General features: G+C 41.9%; 1 protein-coding gene across 1 annotated transcript; it reads right to left on the reverse strand.

Moving 5' to 3' along the window:
• Positions 1-726: 726 nt before the first annotated feature.
• On the reverse strand, positions 727-17,400 carry SLC35B4 (solute carrier family 35 member B4). Its single transcript, XM_068113280.2, has 10 exons — positions 17,179-17,400; positions 15,247-15,360; positions 12,624-12,726; positions 12,447-12,496; positions 11,964-12,045; positions 11,711-11,768; positions 8,427-8,536; positions 8,074-8,149; positions 2,428-2,503; positions 727-1,836 (listed from the first exon to the last, which is right to left on the reverse strand). The coding sequence occupies exons 1-10, from the start codon at positions 17,253-17,255 to the stop codon at positions 1,602-1,604; spliced, it is 981 nt and encodes a 326-aa protein (XP_067969381.2). The 5' UTR covers positions 17,256-17,400; the 3' UTR covers positions 727-1,601.
• Between the last annotated feature and the right edge of the window lie 1,948 nt (positions 17,401-19,348).

Genomic DNA, 19,348 nt, shown 5'->3' on the forward strand with positions numbered 1-19,348 from the left:
TAGGTCACATGGTACAGACGCCATCTTGGAAAAACGTTAAGCCTCTATATCTCCGAAACCGCTCAATGGAAAAAATTGAAATGTGGTTCATTGTCAAGTACTCCCCATGGGTAATAAGTCTCGTTAATGATGACGTCATTGGTGCCTCAATTATGTCATAATTCGACAGAGACAACGCTTCGTCTGATCAGTTTGAAATTTCTCGAGCGTGATCTATGCAACAATTATATTGTTAGAGAATGTAAATTTATAATGTAATCGCTCACGTGGTCTGGCAGCCATATTGGATCAAATAAAACAACCTTCAGAAACAAGAGTTGGCTCGTACCAAGTTGACTACATGGGGTAAGTATTCTTTGAATACCATCTAGTTTTTTTCAGAAATTTCCTTGCATGCAAGATTCTGATATCACCATTGAATGTTGATCAATTTCCAAACGCTTTCTGGTAATGCTTTATAATGTTTCCTTCATGCATGATCCAAGGTCATGATACTGACTGGAAGCATAGAATACATCAGGTGTATCTGGAGCCTGTAAAACCTCTTTCCATGTGTAAAATATTGATGGATGCAGAAGCAAAAATAATGTTAAAGAAAAAGAAGGACCAATAATGCATTCAAACGTTTTCCCAATCTAAGCATAAGTAATTGCCCCATTCACATAGCTAAGGAACATTTTGAAGGCATCATGAAGAAGTTGGTGCAATAAAGGCACGGAGTGGCGGTGTATTTTAAAAGTTTTTATTACTCACAACCGTGTTTACCATTTGACGTATTGTGGGCCTTTGCAGCACTTTCTTTTTGCATGTTTAGTGTAAATTAGAGTGCATTCTTTTGTTTTTGCTGACTTCCCTCTCATATTGTAAAATGCAAACGTACCTCCACACAAGTGGCCTGTTTCCTAGACTCTGGTGCAACATGGCAGTGGGATTCAAAGACCGACCATGGGTTAGTTCAGTTTTTTTCTGTGAAAACGAATATTGCCAATAAACACTTTCAGCGGCCAGCATGTGGACAACAATCTATCCTTTACATTGCTATCGAGTTTTTAACACTGTCCTGTTGCTTATTATTTGAAAAAATAAATTATTCAATCAAAGTTGCAGCATGAGAACTGCATGTTGGAAAAAATGTATCCAAAATTATTCCCAAAACACAGCCCAATGCACTGTAAAAAGAACTTTCGAGATAAGCAGCAAAACTTTTAAGAAGCAGAGGAGTTGGCAAAGTTTCCCCTTATCATTCCATGCTTCAAACAACTCCCTAAAACATTCAATAACCACCACACAATCATCTGTATTAGACACACCCCTGTTATCATGCCATATATTCCCTCCTCCATCCCTTTCCCCTCACCTTCAGTAAGGCACATAACTTGATACCACATCCTAAGCAAAGCCAGGCAGGTAACAAGTGTAGCCATAAAGAGCAGTCCAGACAAAAAAAAACATCCAAATTTAAATCAGAAACAATCCCATCCTTTTCTATATTTTTCTCTTACCCTGATAATTCCACTTGCCACTTCTGCTCCAAATCTATACGAAAGCAAAATTTCAAACATTTTCCGATAAGTTTCTCCAACGGTTTCGTTTTTCTTGTGCTAATCAGCCTTGCGTGCCATGGGTGTCCCTGCCAGGCGGCCAAGTAACCCTGTGTAGAGCAGCGTGCCCAATAAAACAATACTAGAGCCGAACCAGTGCCAGGATGTGAATGGGTTTCCAAAGTACATAATGGAGATTATGAGACTGAAGAACTTGCGCAATGTGACAACGAGCGTGACTGTGAGTGACGTGCACTCTGTTGTCAAAATAAATACGGAGCGAATGCACACATATCTGGAGGAGGACAATTTAAGAAAACTCAAAATAAGGTATACTGATATACTACTACCAATACTAATACTACTGTCCTAATTGTTTCCGCCTTTGGCTGGAAAACGTTTCAGGCCCAAGCCTTTCATGAGACAGCTGGACAGGCATGACATCCAACTGTAGATCACAGAATTTTGGAATTTAGCCAGAGTGCCAGCACTAACTCACCTACTTTTAACTAAGGATATTGTGAGATCTTAAAGTCCCCCAAATAACGCCAGCAGATGGGACATCTCGCTGAATGTCCATCTAGAAGGGTGGCGCACCAAGCTGTGAAACACCAGGGTAACAGTTTATCGTGGGGCCAAGAGTCAAATCAATGCTAGACAGCTCAGAAGCTGGCTATCCTGACAGGCCAGGCTATATACATGTTAAAAATGTAAAATGGTGACATTGTTGATCTGCAACCTTCATAATTGTATTTTCTGCTTCCTTTCTTTCCCTCAATTTTCTTATCTCTCAATTAACATCATTCCTCTAAGTCTAAGAACTCTCCATACCTAGCTCTTCAGGTCATGGAATAGCATCTGACCAGATAAGCAAAGCAAAGGATACTGTGTGATGACATTAATGAAGAGGAAGAACCACATCTTAGGAATGGACAGACCCAGGACAGGAACAAGTAGAGGCACTGAAAGAGCAAAAAACAAAAAAAACATAAGCTGGATTCTCATTCCCAACAAATCACTGCAATTAATTCCTTCAGACAGGAATATGTTGGCTTAGCGGTTAGGTTGCCTGGTGTTGGCTTAGCGGTTAGGGTGCCGGCTTGGGATCCTAGGATCCTGGGTTCGAATTCCGGTCGATCGCTGAATTAACGCCAGGGGGGTTGACTCAGCCTGTCATCCTTCCGAGGTCGGCAAATTGAGTACCAGCTTGCTGGGATGAATGATCACGGTGTGTACCCCGATTTAGAATAGGTACACCGTATCCCTGCGCATCGTAAGAGCCGACCAAGGGTTGGCATCAGGATGGGCATCCGGCCATAAAAACATTGCCTCAAACAGGGAACCATGATTGTCATGGGGCCCGCAAGGCCAACCCCCGCTCTAGCGGGGAAAATGGCCTTTAAAACGATCATTCATATTCATATATATAGACAACAAGATAATATCACAACTACGTAAATATCCCAAAGTAAAGAAAATCATTTTGATTATTACAAAACTCTGTCATTGGCATTTGCTTTGACATTATTTGCAAAAATACACATTTGCATTGACTAGTAATGTTATTACATTTACCATTTACTCTTGCTTTAAAAGTCACCAGAATATAAGACCCGTCGCTTTGCTGACGGGAGTATCAATCATTGCGTATTTGCAAAAATAAAAACCCCAGAGTTTGTTATTTGTTAATGGGAAAAAAATAATTAGGTGGTGTATAGATACCGGCCCAGCTGTATACTCAGGAAGTGACGAGATTGGTAATAGGATATTCATCATAGCCTTTTTAGATGCTGAATTGTGAATAATATACAAGAACACACCAATAGGAAGATCAAAATAAAAGTAATTTCTCACCCTCCCCATGTTATGTTGACAAGTTGTGGTGTAAGCAACAATATAGCTTTATTGTTGAGACATCATCAACAGGCAGTTGGATAGCAAGATGGATGTCATGGTGCACTCTGGTTATACGCCACGGTATGTGATGTCACCTCCGGTAATAACCCTAACCTGGAAAGTAACCCGGAACGGAATCCCATACCCCATCTCATCTTTCGCTTGATCAAACTGTCTGGGGTAAGTATTAGGCATGGGCCATGCCAAGAAACAAATTCTGAGCTCTCCTCGTCTCTACCTTCACATAAATGCTAAAATAAACGGGGCTTTCCTTTTCCCTTTCCTGCGATGGCTAATCTATGGAGAAAGAACAAAAAAAAGGAATCATGAAAGATCCTGCCCTCCGTGCAGGGATCCAGCGTCACAAGTTGGCGTTTTCAGTATCGACACGTGTCCATTAAAAAAAAAATTGCATCATAGACCTTCCCGGGAGTGCCCTGAATGTACCGTAGTTGGATTTCTTTAAATCCGTTCTCAAGTTATAACACAACAAAGACAAACAGACATGGCTAATTTATGATCTACGAGTAAAAAATCCCATCAAAAATGACAGGTTGGAACAGTTTCTTCGACTGTGCAGCTTCATGAGCCTGCCAAAGTCTGAAGCCTTGGCCTAGGGGCCAGGTGTGCTAATATCTTTATTTATTAGACATCCTACGGGTGTACAGTCACGTGAAAAAGTAAGTACACCCCATGTAAAGTTTTGACTTTTTCAACATATTTCAACATACAGCTATTTGATCTTCATTTCAACAATATTGATAGATAAAGGTGATATAATATAACAAATATCATGAAACATTTACATTTTGTAGTCCATTGTATAATTTAAATAAACATAAATGCAAATTTCGCATGTGGAAGAAGTAAGTACACCCTTGGCTCTAATAGGTGTTATTGCCCACTTTGGCAGAAACAACCTCAATTAGGCATTTCTTATAACTGTCCACCAGTCTCTGACAACGACTGGGAGAAATTTTTGCCCACTCCTCCATGCAGAATTCTTTCAGCTGTGCAATGTTTGAGGGGTTTCCTGCATGCACAGCTCGTTTGAAATCCCCCCACAACATCTCGATGGGATTTAGATCCAGGCTTTGACTTGGCCATTCCAGAACCCTCCATTTCTTTCTTTTCAGCCATTCCTTGGTGGATTTACTGGTATGTTTAGGGAAATTGTCATGTTGCAAGGTCCACCTTCGGTTGAGCTTCAACTTTCCGACAGGTGGCCTCACATTATCCTCAAGCACCCTCTGGTACAACGAAGAATTCACAGTGGATTCTATGATGGTGAGCTTCCCAGGCCCTGATGCAGCAAAGCTGCCCCAAACCATAATATTTCCACCACCATGCTTTATAGTTGGTATCAGGTTCTTGTGGTCAAATGGTGTCTTTGGTTTTCACCAAACATGTCTTCTGGTACTGTGGCCAAATAGCTCTACCTTTGACTCATCTGTCCAGAGCACATTGTTCCAGAAGTGCTGGTCTTTACCTCGGTGTTCATTGGCAAACTTTAGTCTTGCCCTGATGTTCTTTCTGGACAGCAAAGGTTTTCTCCTGGCACACCTCCCATGTAGATCAAATTTGTGCAGCCTCTTTCTAATGGTAGACTCGTGCACTTTGACATCAACAGTGGCAAGAGCTACCTGTAGGTCACGTGATGACATTCTGGGGTTCTTAGAGACTTCTTTCAGCATCTTGCGGTCTGCTCTCGGGCTGAACTTGCTGGGGCGGCCTGGCCTGAACAAGTTGGCAGTTGTTTGGAATCTTCTCCACTTGTAGATGATCTTCCGAACAGTCGAATGATTGATTTCAAATTGTTTGGAGATCTTTTTAAATCTCTTCCCAGACTCGTAGGCATCTATAACCTTCTTTCTGAAGGCCTCAGAGAGCTCTTTTGATCTAGACATGGTGACGCCGCACACTTCAACAACAAAGAGCAAACCAAACTAAATGTCTGAGGTTTAAATAAGACAGGTTCCTCCAAGATCCTCTCTAATGATGTTCTAATCATTTGCACCTGAGCTGGTGCACCTGATTCTAATTTTAGGTATTTGAAGTTGTGATAAATGTCGGGGTGTACTGACTTTTTCCACATGTGAAATTTGCATTTATGTTTATTTAAATTATACAATGGACTACAAAATGTAAATGTTTCATGATATTTGTTATATTATATCACCTTTATCTATCAATATTGTTGAAATGAAGATCAAATAGCTGTATGTTGAAAAAGTCAAAACTTTACATGGGGTGTACTTACTTTTTCACGTGACTGTAAATGAACACTCGTTTTACTCTGCGCGCGTTGCACATCACGTGCAGCGAATTTCACTTCTGTGCGTCTTGTATTTATTGTTATTGAAAAAAACGCTTCTGCACACCGCCCTTGAGGCTCGGTTTGCAAGCCACCGTCTACAATTCCATTAGAAGAAACATAATTACTCTTTTATGGAAAATGTTTTTCGAGTTTGTTTTATCCTCAAAAATAGATCATAGTGAACACACAATAGTGTTAAAAGATTGGCCTTTGAAACCTACCCTTATGAAGGGGGCAGACATCTGCACAACAAACTGACTGTGTTTTATATGGTAGATATGATGCGGCAGCCTTAATCTTTTACTCATCTTTGTTATCTTTATTAAGCTTTCTTGCACCTTTTATTGCCTTTATTACGACAACTTAATGGTGTCTGTCAATATTGTTATGTTCATGGAGAGTCAGTAATAGAAATAAGGCCTTAGCCCGTTTCACATTCATAGAAAGGACACAGCATTTTAACCCTGTATTAAGTGCCTGTTTAGTACAAAGTTGTCCTTCGTGATTGGACAGGTTAAGAGTGTCTCATCCTGGGTTTCCCCTCGTGTAAAGCTGGGTCTGGGCTGGGTTAAACGTGGTTTTGGTCATCCACAAAGTGATCTGCTTCGGCGTTTGCAGTACGTGTCGCAGCCATGCGGTTTAACAGTGGCTGTCAACATGACAATACATTTGCGTGGCATCTTGGAGGGGTGTCCCAATACGACGGAATATTGAACCATCACGATAGTTGGTAATATGATACAAATCACAATACAGCATTTGTATGTATAAACATTAATGTTATATTTGATCTGTGAAACTTTATATCAGCTACGTGAAAGACTAGTTTAATAAAAGCGTACCTCATTGACATTGGCAAGCAGTTTTAGGGTCCCAGCAGGTGTCGTAAGGTAGGTAGGAGGTTTCAGAAATTCCTCAATAAAATTATGATTTTGAAATGCGATCAACACGGACCTTGCTCCTGAATCCGGAAGTGAATATATGATGACGTTTTTCGCTGGTTTGATATCTCAATACAATCGTGATTTAACATCATATTTTGATATATTAATTTATGATTGGAATGATGAATGATGCTGTTTGGAATCAAAATAGAGAGATATTGAGTTAAAGCAGAATGAGGAAATGACGTAAGGGTTTCCATCCGTGACATTCGCCGATTCCACATTTGCAGTTTCCCCATTGATTGGCTATAGCAGCATTCAGACTGGGTACATTTTTTATCCAAGTCATTCACGAACCTGCTGTCAATGCCTGACATTCGACTGAAGGTGGCAAAGGAATGTATAATTTATTGGTTCATCATTTGCCATTCACCGTTTTTTTTTTAACCCAAGTCATTCACGAACCGGCTGTACATGCCTGAAGTCAAAACAAGTTAATGCTTACATTATTTGCTAACTGGTATCTCCACCCAGGTTCAAATAAAGTTTGGAACAAGCCCGGCTATGCCGTTGTTAGACTATCGGTCTTGTTTTAACCACCAGTGCAGCAATTAGAATAAAGGCCCCTTATTGTTGCACAGCATCATCACTCATCAACAGAAACACATACACACAAAATAGCATGTGAAAAGATACCATCCATTCAATGGTGATTGAGGAAGATTAGGTGGATCCCAAATAGGTAGGCTATGTGCAGATAAATACTTTTACAAAGAAAACTACAACGGCACTCAGTAGAGAGCATACCTCTGCCTGGTTGGCCATATCACTCAATGGTGAAGAATCACTTTAAAATTCTACAAGCTGGATCCGGATCCGGATCTTCACCAAAATTTAATTGATTCTTCCTTGTCACACACACAACTGGTCCAACAAGTTTCATCTAAATCCGTCCATAACTTTTTGAGATATCCTGCTATGTATCGTTTTCGGCCCTATCTCCCAATGGTGAAGAATCACTTTAAAAATTCTAGTAGCCGGATCCAAATCCTGATCTTCACCAAAATCTAATCATTTCGTCCTTGTCACATACGCTACATCTCTGCCAAATTTCGTCCGATTCCGTCCACAACTTTTGGAGATATTTTGTTCACAAACGGACAGACAGCCAGGGGTGAAAACATAACCACCATCCATCCACCTTTGGTGGTGGAGGTAATAATGCAATGACATATTCCAATTGGAAATTTGAGGGAAGAAATCGTAATACTGTACACATCGTATTGTCGGATGGAATCACGATATTTATCGGTACACCGTACACCCCTAGTATAATGCTATGTTCATGCAATTATTTTTTGGCCTTAGTACTCTGTAACATGGTGCTTTAAAATAGCAGATAAAATGATAATCCAAGAATATGGGAGTTTCATACCACTTTGGCTGAACAGCAGGGCATGCCTGTAGATGTCTTCAGCAAACAGTAGGAAGCCAGGCAGCGGCAGCATATGCTAGGATAGGTCGGCAATATTAGCCAATGAAACGAGAGGAGGTGGAAGGAAAGAGGAGGTGGAAGGAAAGAGGAGGTGGAAGGAAAGGGGAAGTGAAAGTTTAAAAATAATATTAATGAAGCAGACATTTAAATAGATGGTACCATAAAAAATATTGTGGTCATAGAGTTTTATCATGAAATCCCCAACCACATGGTGCGGCGATCTCTTCTGACTGCACTGCATGAATAGCTAGATCTGAGCTTTTGAGAGGGGTAACAGAACACAACTTTCTTACGTTGTAGAAAAGAGCCTCTTTGGGAAATTTCCCATATTGTTTGTACAGAATCTCCTGAAAGATGCCCATATAAGCAGACATGAAGAGGGCGAACGTGAGCATGCCGATACCTACGGTAGGCAAAACAAAAGACATACACTTCTCCATTTTATGTAATAAATCATCATGTTTTTGCTCATACGCCAAGACCACCAAAATAGCACACCTTGCGCAGTAAAACGTGTCGGCGATCAATAGTCAACAGATATCGTCAAACAATTTGCTTTAACATGGAACGTATCCTTATTTTTAACATTCAGTTTGGTACCCCTGGTTTTGGTGGTTGCATAATAAAATCAAAATGGTGGTTTGGGGGCTTTCTTTGCACGTGGCGAAAATATGATTTCCTCTTTTCACCTCAAAGGTGAGTTTTCCAAACCAGTTTTGTCGTGTTTTTATGTTGCATTTTCTTCGTCTAGGTGTTTCTGTTGTATCCCGTGCAATATTTCATGTTAATTTGTCCGTTTGTGTTTGTTTCGTATTGTTCACCGACACGGCCTTCCCTCAGATAGAAAGTATTTCTTGCTTCCATCCCGGGTATCTTGCTTCTATCTCCTCAACACTATCATATGTTCCCTCATCACTTCAAAAATCAAAACAAATACAAACATTTTTTAAATTTTTGACTCAATAATTCTCATTTTGACTTGAATAATCTTCTGCTTCTGGTTCTCCACCCCCACTGCTCTTTTCTCCAAACTGAATCTACATTAAATATAAACACTTCTTATTCCTTTAAAAGCATTTAAAATCATTTTAAAAATGCATGTCAACCCTTGTATCTCTTTCATAATTGCTACTTGTGCTTTCCTTCTCCACCACTAGATGTATCTTCCTCTTCGTCTTCTTCTTCTTCTTCTTCTCAAGAACACCACACAGGTCTTGCAGTGTCCCCAACCCCTCACTCTCCGTACCCATCATTCCCTGTCGTACCCAACAGCTCCTGGACTTTGTGTCTATTGCAGCTGAGAAGATGGAGAAGGTTCTTTCAGCCCTCGACTCTGACTCTGCTACTGGACCGGAAGGCATCAGATCACGTGTCCTAAAAACCTGCTGTGCTGTTCTTGCAATCCTCTCTCTGCCATTTTAACCCAATCATTTGCCCTATGTCAACTTCCATCTGCTTGGTAGTAAGCCTGGTGTTGGCTTTTCAGCTAAGGTGGTTCGGTTGCGATCTTAGGGTCCTGAGTTCAAGCCCCTGTCATGCCGTTGAATTAACACAAGGTGGGTTGACTCAGCCTGTCATCTCTCTGAAGTTGGCAAAATCAGTACCAAATGACTGGTTATCGAGAGGCATTGCATAAGCACCAGCCACTCACCCAGAATATGATGCAACCAGCAGCCACTGGCTGTGCACTATGCACCACTATATGCTTGGAAATATGTCAACATCACTGCAATACATAAAAGGTGCAAAAACAGATCCACTTAACTACAGACCTATCAGCTTACTTCCAATCATCAGCAAGGTCTTGCAGTTAAATATGAAATCCTTCCTTTTCTCCAACAACCTCATCTCAGATCACCAATTTGGTTTCAGACCAGGTCACTCAACCTTGGACATGCCGATTCTACTTACTCAATAATGTATGGAGGCCTTCAATGTTAGACGTGAGATCAGGGCTGTCTCTCTGGATATATCTCGTGCTTTTGATACAGTCTGGCATCCTGCTTTACACTGTGCTTATGGCATCCAAGGTTAACTCACCAATGGCTTACTGACTTCCTATACTCTCATAGCCAACATGAGGCTCTCAACAGAATCCTTTCATCTCCTTTCCCTGTCATGGCTGGAGTGCCCCAAGGAAGTATTCTGGGCCAGGTCCTATTCCTGATATTCATAAATGATCTCTCTGACTCTCTGGAAAATCCCCTTTATGTGTTTGCTAATGACTACACCTTCTGCCGTGGCATCCCACATTCTTCAGACAAGCGGTCTGCAGCCTCTTCCCTCTCCTCAGACATGGACAAGCTCACAAGATGGTCAAACACTTGGAATGTCTTTCAATCCTGACAAATCTCCCACTCCCACTATCTCTCTCCGAAAGGACCATCTGGCAAGCCCCCACCACCCCACCCCCCCACACCCCATTTACTTTCTTAACAATCCTCTTCAGGAAGTTCAGTCATTCAAACTCCTGGGTCCCACTATCAGCCATTATCTTTCTCGGGCAAGCCACATTTCTAAGTTGGCCTCCAAAGCCAGCTGCCGACTGGGCATCCTCCGCCATACAAAGTCTTTCCTTGTCACACCTGAACTCTTATCCACCTACAAGGCCTTCTGTAGCTTTATGGGGGTACTGCTTTCCCCTCTGGGCTGCCTCCCCTGCCTCACATCTTTCTCAGCTTGACGCTGTGGAAATCGAGGCCTTCAAGATTGTTGGAATCTCCCGCGATGAAGCCGAGTCTATGGGCATATCATTTCGCCATCACAGACAAGTCAGTGGCCTGTCTGTCTTCTACCACATCCTTTCTGGTCTTGCACCCTCTGCTCTTTCTGTGCTTTGTACCCCCCAGGTTTCTGCAGGGCACACATGGTCCACCACCAACAACCCCCTTCTGGTGACACTTTAATTCCAGAATCACTGCTCACCTCCACTCATTTGTTCCTCCTTCTTCTCACCTGTGGAACCGACTTCCACATTGTCTTCAATCTCATTCTTCCATCCAGGTGTTCAAGACACCTATTCACCACCATCTCACATCATCCCCAATCCAAAACTATGATCTTTTCTACCCTTGTTAACTCCCCCCACCACCCCCCCACCCCCCATATCTCAAGCCCTCCTCCTTCCAAATTTGCATTTTTCCGTCCTGAAAGTTTCCTTCCGTATCCATCTTGTCCATCCCATGTATCGTCTCATGCCCTCCGTTCTTCCCCACACACATTGTTTGTCCAAGTCTGCCTCTATATTGGCCTTTAACTCTGCTGTTGGTATTTCCCCCTTCTCTCTGCTGTTCCTTTTGTGTCCTGTTACGGCCTGATCTGTTCAGCGTACTAGCTCTTCCACAAGCCTCGACTATGTATTCAAAAAAATACTGCGCAAATAATTTAGACTTACTTGAGGCAGCGGGCCAACACAAGAGAAAATGTCTGGCTCCATTGGTTGATGGTCTATAAGCAGAATGTATGTCCGACGTGACGTAATAGACAACACAATGCTTACTCACAGTTTAAACACTCATTTTGTCTCATGCTACATATTGTTCAATCATACTACAACCTTGCAGTTCCACCAGCTTACCTATCATCCAGTAAATGAAAGCATAACTGCCCTCTTCATCCTCACTCTGCTTGTTTGTCTGAGAGATGGAAGCACAACAGTAGTGCAAAAGGCTCACGACATCAGAGGTACCTGGGATGTCTTATAAAATAGGAATGAAAACCTAGCATTTAACATTGTCAAGAAAGAAATCTGCGCAGTTGGTGATATTTGGTGAACACAATGATATCTTGCAGGTAAAAATGCATTTACATGTCTTTGATTACACACTTACCACCTGCTTTGCAGACATCAAGATGCAAATTGCGATCCCCAGGGACACCAAGGCAATGGACAGATACTTGGACATGGAATACCTGAAAATAAAGCAGTTTGATCCCCTAAGAGCTAAAAACAATGTTTTACAACGAATAATAATTAAAAAAAGAGTTAAATAAAAAATACAAATACAATAAAAAAAAAGAAAAAAAAAAGATGCATTACTTAATTTAAATAATTAAATAATAAAATAAAACAATAAAATAAAATATAAATAAAAGAAAATATAAAATAATAAAAATAAATTAATTAATAAAAAGTCAATAAATAAAATAAAATATCAAGGAAAAAATATATAAAAAATACAATAAAATAAAATATAATAAATAAATAAAAATAAAAATATTTTAAAATACAAAAATATTTAAACAATAGCTGCAAGACACAATAAACAAGCTTTGATTTTAAAAAATGCACAACCAATGCTTACTTTTCTCACCTTTTTTTCAGTATTATAATTCCCAGTACCATGTTTGCAATAAGGGAACCCTGCAGCATACAGAAACCAAATAATCTGTCAGATTTCAGGTAGATTTGTCAAATAACAAACTTAGCCAGCAAAGAGCAATTCCTCTCATCGGGCCTTTAAAGAATCCAGCAACATTAACACACTCACCGAGCGAAATATCATGTGCAGCGGCATCGTTATGTTGAAATTGAGAGCGTAGTTATTAACTAAATTGATGAAGAAGAACATTGTGACCATAGTGACGTATTTTCTGAGAATAAAAAGAAAAATAAATTATGAACAGAATTACAGTACGCATCTGTATCACATTTTATGCTGCAATGTAGCTGCTAAACAAGTTTTGAAACTTGTGGACCAACTAGTTAGTAAGCAGTTTCTCTATTTTGACTAAACTAGTACTACCCGTTCCTTCTGGGAATTAGAGGACTTTATTCTCTTCTTAATTGGCCTTGTTTGCCCATCTCAATACCGTCCCCCTCCAACACGGGTCAGTTATAATGTTCACACAGATGACGATTGCAAGTCATATCCACACACTCGTGTAGAGTGGGGGTAAGAGGAGAGGGGGACGGAAGGGGTGAGGGAGAAGAGAAATGTATTTTATGTTCATGACCTGACACAGGGTGCACCCATCACGTATGTAAAAATCAGTGGAGGTCAGCCAAGCCATTTTCCATTATATAAGGTTCAGGCATGCATACAGAGAATTAGTGTATTTTAGTATAACTAGCGAAGAAGTCTTCCTTATGGACGGATTATTTCCCCCAGAATTATGGACGGGATGATATGTAATATCCACCCCCCACCAAACGTGGCGCGAAATAATACACACACGTACATTGAGATCATTTGGGTGATCCCCTTTCCCTGAACCCCTGAGCTATTATTTATTTTATCATCTACTCGTAAAACCTTCTCGGGTACAATGCAATCAGCAGTTTTAAACTTATTCCTTCCAGCGGTTCAGGAGTCCATAGAAGTCAAATAAACAAACAAACACTTCTCAAATAATATATACGGTGTTCAAATTTATCCAAAGTCTGTAAATGTTTTTTTTTATACGAAGTCAAGGCTCATTGAAGAGCTGGAGCACAGAACGTAACAGAACAAGGAGACAATGGTGGAAAGAGGGAAACACCTACAACAAGGTGGAGGGACACAACAGAGTGACCCTCAGAGGAGGAATGGGCTTGAAGAATAATGAGATCAAAGTGAGGGAGAGGAGGACACATGGGGTGAACAAGCTGCATGCAAGCTCAAATAGAGCAAGAAGAGGAAGGGAAAAGCAGGGATGAAACATAAACGGAGCAAAAAACATAGGGGCAATACCCCTGGCGCTCACCTGATTGAATAAACAGTATACTGCACTGACTAAAGGTATGTTAAACCAATTTCAATGCTTGCTAGAAAACAGGACAGCATGTGGAATCATACTAACATAATCATAAGACTTCAAACAAACAAACAAAAAATACCTATTTTGGGGGGCAACCCCCCCTCCCACCCCGTGTACCTCCTCAGACCCCAATTTTTCCAATGCCTTGTACAAACATTGCTAAAGCACTGATGATGAAGGTTGTGGCGAAGTTTCATCAAAATTGTGTGTGTAGGTTCTGAGAAAAAAACAAATACCTATGTTAGGGGGAAAGCCCCCCCACCCCCACCCCATAGACCACCTTAGACCCCGATTTTTTAAATGCCAGGACCACACTTTGGTACAACACAAGTGATTAAGGTTGTGGTCAAGTTTCATCAGAATTGCATGTGTAGTTTCTGAGAGGAAAGCAAATACCTATTTTGGGGTGCAAGCCCCCCTTCCCCTTCCCCCCACCATATATCCCCGAAGGGGCAGATTTTTTAATGCCGTAAACAAGCGAAGGGTTGTGGGGCCGGAAGGGTTGTGGGGTCGGAAGGGTTGTGAGGTCGGAAGGGTTGTGAGGTCGGAAGGGTTGTGGGGTCGGAAGGGTTGTGGGGTCGGAAGGGTTGTGGGGTCGGAAGGGTTTTGGGGTCGGAAGGGTTTTGGGGTCGGAAGGGTTTTGGGGTCGGAAGGGTTGTGAGGTCGGAAGGGTTGTGAGGTCGGAAGGGTTGTGAGGTCGGAAGGGTTGTGAGGTCGGAAGGGTTGTGAGGTCGGAAGGGTTGTGAGGTCGGAAGGGTTGTGAGGTCGGAAGGGTTGTGGGGTCGGAAGGGTTGTGAGGTCGGAAGGGTTGTGAGGTCGGAAGGGTTGTGAGGTCGGAAGGATTATGTGGTCGGTAGGGTTGTGGGGTCGGTAGGGTTGTGGGGTCGGGAGGGTTGTGGGGTCGGGAGGGTTGTGGGGTCGGGAGGGTTGTGGGGTCGGGAGGGTTGTGGGGTCGGGAGGGTTGTGGGGTCGGGAGGGTTGTGGGGTTGGGAGGGTTGTGGGACATGATTGTTCTTTCTATTCTATGTTCCAAATCACTACAAAATGAATATTGGTATTTGTCTATGTTTACCATTCCACATCATCCTCTCCATGCACTATCTGCATAACTGAAATGTTCCCACATAACCACTCTCTAGCTAACCAATTCAAATGAAGTACCAGGTGTTCTATCACTGCTAGTGCAAGTATACCTTTGCTCCAATCTGCAGGATGCTCATTTGCTCACTCGTTCCTCCATGTCTCATATGCACTTGCTCAACATTGCCTCACTATCAGCATGTTGCTTTTCCATGAGCCTTGATTAATTATGTATAGATATAAATAAATAAATAATTTAGCAACAAAAACATCAGAGCCTTTTTGCAATCATACCTCAAGGGAATTGTGGGTTGCTTGCGGCCAAAATCTGTTGTGAAGATAAAGCCTTCCAAACTTATGAAAACAAACTGTGAGAAGGTGACGATATTCCCAGCTCCTGGAAATTCTCTGGAAAATGAAATTTTAGAGCACGGTATCATAAAGGCAAAGGTCATGAGTATAATGAATGATGGTAAAATATAACACTTCCTGGTCAATTGAATATTCACCGATAAACATATTCAACGAGTGTCCCAGACTATGGTGCTGAGGTACCACATTTACCTCTGAGATGCCTAGTCTGGGTTAGATTCCTGATCAGACTATAAAATACAGGTTCCGTGCTTCGAAGTCAGGGCGTTGCATCACTGAGTTTGTCACCCCGCGGATGTACACTAAGCTGGATGTCCCATCTGCTAGCATTAGTTGGTGGGCGTGCAACATTCCACGGTGTCTGGTGAAGCGTACGGAGAGTTATCGCCGGCATCCTGAAGAAAATACAAATTACTGCCTCGTTTAGTTGAACGTCAGGCCTGTGCAGCTGATTCGTGACTTGCTGAAAAACTTTGCTCAGCCAACCCCACGACAAAGAGGGAATCATTTGAGTCATTAAAGAAGTACTGTCGTAGAGGTAGTAACGAACATAACTAAGCTGAGCAGTTTACGTTTTGTATCCCACTGATAGGCCGGATCTGGATCCAGAGCTAAACAAAAATCTAAGCGGCTTGTTCTTGTTGCCTGAACAACCCATCCACCGAGTTTTGTCCTAATCCATCCACAACTTTTTGAAATATCATGTTATATATCGTTTTGACCCTATACCATTATCATTTAAAAATCACTCAAAAGGTATTTTTAATGAAAAAAGTTTCTCTCAAAAATTATCACTTAAAATATCTCATCTCAAAAAAAAAATCTGCATTCGAATCTTCACCAAAATTGAATTGATTCGTGTTTGCCACCCACCTACCTGTCCACCAAGTTTCATCCAAATCTGTCCATAACTTTTTGAGATATCGTGCTCACAGACAGACAAACAAACAAGAAGACGTCATGCAGAGCACGATACTTGCAAAATCGACCCCAACCCCACCCTATTTGGACAAGTGCGGTCGGATGTCTCTTCCCCCACCCCCCCCCCCCCCAGCCGAAAAAAGGTTGCAACTGATCCAGCAAATTGTCCATTTCATCCAGATCAAAATTGACGATATTGATCAAAGCTCGGGTCAACAGGACAAAAAGTGATGATTTTTAGATGAAAATTGATGATTTTAGAAGTTTGACCTTAAGTTGGCCTTTGACCTTCTGACCTGAAAAATAGTTGGTATCCCAATTCAGTGAGGCAATATGCATATGCTGTTCAATTTTCAAGTCTATCAGATTAAAAATTGCGATTTAAAAAACTTGACCCCCAGATGACCTTTGACCTCAAAATCAATAGGCTTCTCAATTGGGACGACCTCTACAACTTGGTGAAGTTTCATGACGATCGGTTTAGAATTGTGACCTGTAGGCGAATGACAAAGAAACAGACAGAATAACAAACGCAACCGACCAAATATACTTGAAAAATCGACAAACAGACAGGGGGTGAAAACATAACGATAGCGGAAGTAACGAGCGGTGATCAATTTGTTTGTAGCCTAACATACTTGCAGACATGGTAGGATGATGAAAGATACAGAGTATAAAGATCTATCCATGCTATCATGATATGCCTTGATAATTCCATATTTCTGTTTGAAGATTTTCCAGAGCGTATACTCCAAGTAGGGAACCCTCCTAAATTTGGTCAACATGGAGACACCGGAGCTCCGAGCTGTGATCAAGTACCTACACAAGAAAGGCCTCCCAAGGAAATACATATGGATATGGTGGTGACATTAGGGGATGATGTCTATTTCCCCCTCCTGCAACAAGACGACGACATGTTGTTAATAGTAATACCTGACCAATAGTTCGAGGAACACCACGTTGCTGGAGCAACCGGCGAACACGAAGCAAACGGCGGTGAGGGGATGCATGCTGCGAACCTAAATGAGGAGCATGGACAGAGGAGGGATCAGGGGGGCCAGTCAGTGAGACAGCAGGGCAAAGACGCAAGCCAGCATGGCAAATGAATGGGAAAACAATAATCCGGAAGTGGTTGTTGTTGTTGTTTTTCGTGATGGGTTTTTTTCCCCTCCTTACCATTTCCCCTCCTTACCACCCTCCGAGTGGTCGATGTGGAGCCACACACATGACGTACAAAATATAAAACAAGGGATTTTAAAGATGAAAACAGAAGATATATTAATGGATTAAACAAAACGTCCCGTTTGAAATGGGAACCTTCAAGGTTTAAGCGGAAGTGAGTAATGTGGAGATGTGACGTGGTCGGAGGATCGCGTTGAAACAATTCTAGGCACCGTTTACCTCAAGTACAAGTATGAAAAAAAATAACCCTAGAAACAATAATAGTTGTGAAATGTCAAACACGGAAATATTTCCACAATAGCGTATGTTTCAGGTTAACTGTCACAACCTTTTAATACTACTTCCGGGATGATCACTTCCGGTATGACTAAACCAAGGAAGTGACCCGAGGAATCAAAATTATCGCTATATGCAAATAGTCCGTTCTCTGGTTTGGCTTATTGTTAATTATATCGAGCAAATGACGTTGAATCTGTTTAAGTTTCTCTTGTCGGCTGAATCTTGTCTAACGGCACCGTAATCTTCCTCTGTGTAAATGCACAGCATCAAACTATAGCCGCCCGCGGAACCACGTAACTTCCGGTTAGTGCACCCTTCGCGACAACAGTCACGTGATTGGATACGCTGAAAACAAACCACAAAAGGGCACGTGTTGCTGTGCAGTGCAGCACAGCATTAACTACCCCGTGGTTCTTAACGTGGGTTCGGCCGAACCCCAGGGGTTCAGTGAGCCAGTCTCAGGGGTTCGGCGGAGGTCCTCCGAAACGCATTGCAATTTGTTTTTTTTTTAGTCTTCTATCAATTTTGAATCTATATGTAATTACGTTTATTATTAATATTATTATTATTTTGCTATGTATATTACGAAGGAATGGAATGTTATTTGTGATTGTATTCCCATCCCATTCATGGTTTCTCTGGTCTGTGTTTAAGATAAGTTGTTTCACACTGACTGTAGTAAGTTGAATCAATGAGCAACTTGCTAATTATTCTGTTGATGGTGCTTACTTGCTTACTGGATTTTGGACTTTGCAGGTGTTCGGAAATTCCAGTGAATAGCCTCGATTAGCTTGCCGTGTGCCGTGCGTCATTGGTCGCGCCTTACTTTGGAGTTACTACAACAACAACAACAGGCATTTTAAGGCCATTTTCCCTGCCAGAGCGGGGGTTAGCCTTGCAGGCCCCATGACAATCTTCTCCATTTTGCACTATTTTCTGCATCTCTCCTTGTCAACCCCCTTGCCCGCATTTCTTCTTCCACCATCTTTAGCCAAGTCTTTCTTGGTCTTCCCCATCCTCTAGTTCCTTCTACATTCATTTCCATCACTCTTCTCAACCAGTCACTTTCATCCTTCCTCAACACATGACCAAACCATCTCAACCTGTTCCTCTCCACAGCATCAATCACAGGGTCTATTCCCATCATCTTTCGCAATTCATCATTTGTCTTCCTCTCTCTCAACGATACTCCGCACATCCACCGAACCATTCGCATTTCCACCCTTTCCAGCCTTCGTTGCTGCTCTACGTTCATGACCCATGTCTCGCTCCCATAAATCATAACACTTCTCACACATACAGCATACACCTTTCCCTTCAGCTTCAACGACACTCCCCGCCTCATCAGCACGCCACTCAGTTCCCGAAACTTCTTCCATGCACATCTCACTCTAGCAACCGTTGCCGAGTCTGATCCACCTTCTCCATTCAGCATGTCTCCGAGGTAGCAAAATGTTTTCACACCTTCCAGCTTCACGCCGTCTCCAAGATCCAACTCAACATTTCCTCCATCTGCAGCTCCCTCTGTGCACACCTTACATTTGAATGTAGCTGCCACACTGGTTAATGACCCTCTCAGACCGCTACATTTTTGATGAACCCACTCAGCGCACATTGTACATTGAATGGAGTTCACTCTGAC

This window comes from Myxine glutinosa, chromosome 4, assembly GCF_964187855.1.
Source record: "Myxine glutinosa chromosome 4, kmMyxGlut1.1, whole genome shotgun sequence".
Classification (NCBI taxonomy): domain Eukaryota; kingdom Metazoa; phylum Chordata; class Myxini; order Myxiniformes; family Myxinidae; genus Myxine; species Myxine glutinosa.

Excerpts from the sequence above, each read along its gene's own strand:
- SLC35B4 (XM_068113280.2), bottom strand. The coding sequence starts at position 17,255 with ATGCATCCCCTCACCGCCGTTTGCTTCGTGTTCGCCGGTTGCTCCAGC. Across the intron at positions 12,497-12,623 it reads TGCACATGATATTTCGCTCG|GGTTCCCTTATTGCAAACAT; the intron begins GTGAGTGTGTTA and ends TGTATGCTGCAG. Across the intron at positions 2,504-8,073 it reads CCTGCTGTTCAGCCAAAGTG|TGCCTCTACTTGTTCCTGTC; the intron begins GTATGAAACTCC and ends TTGCTCTTTCAG.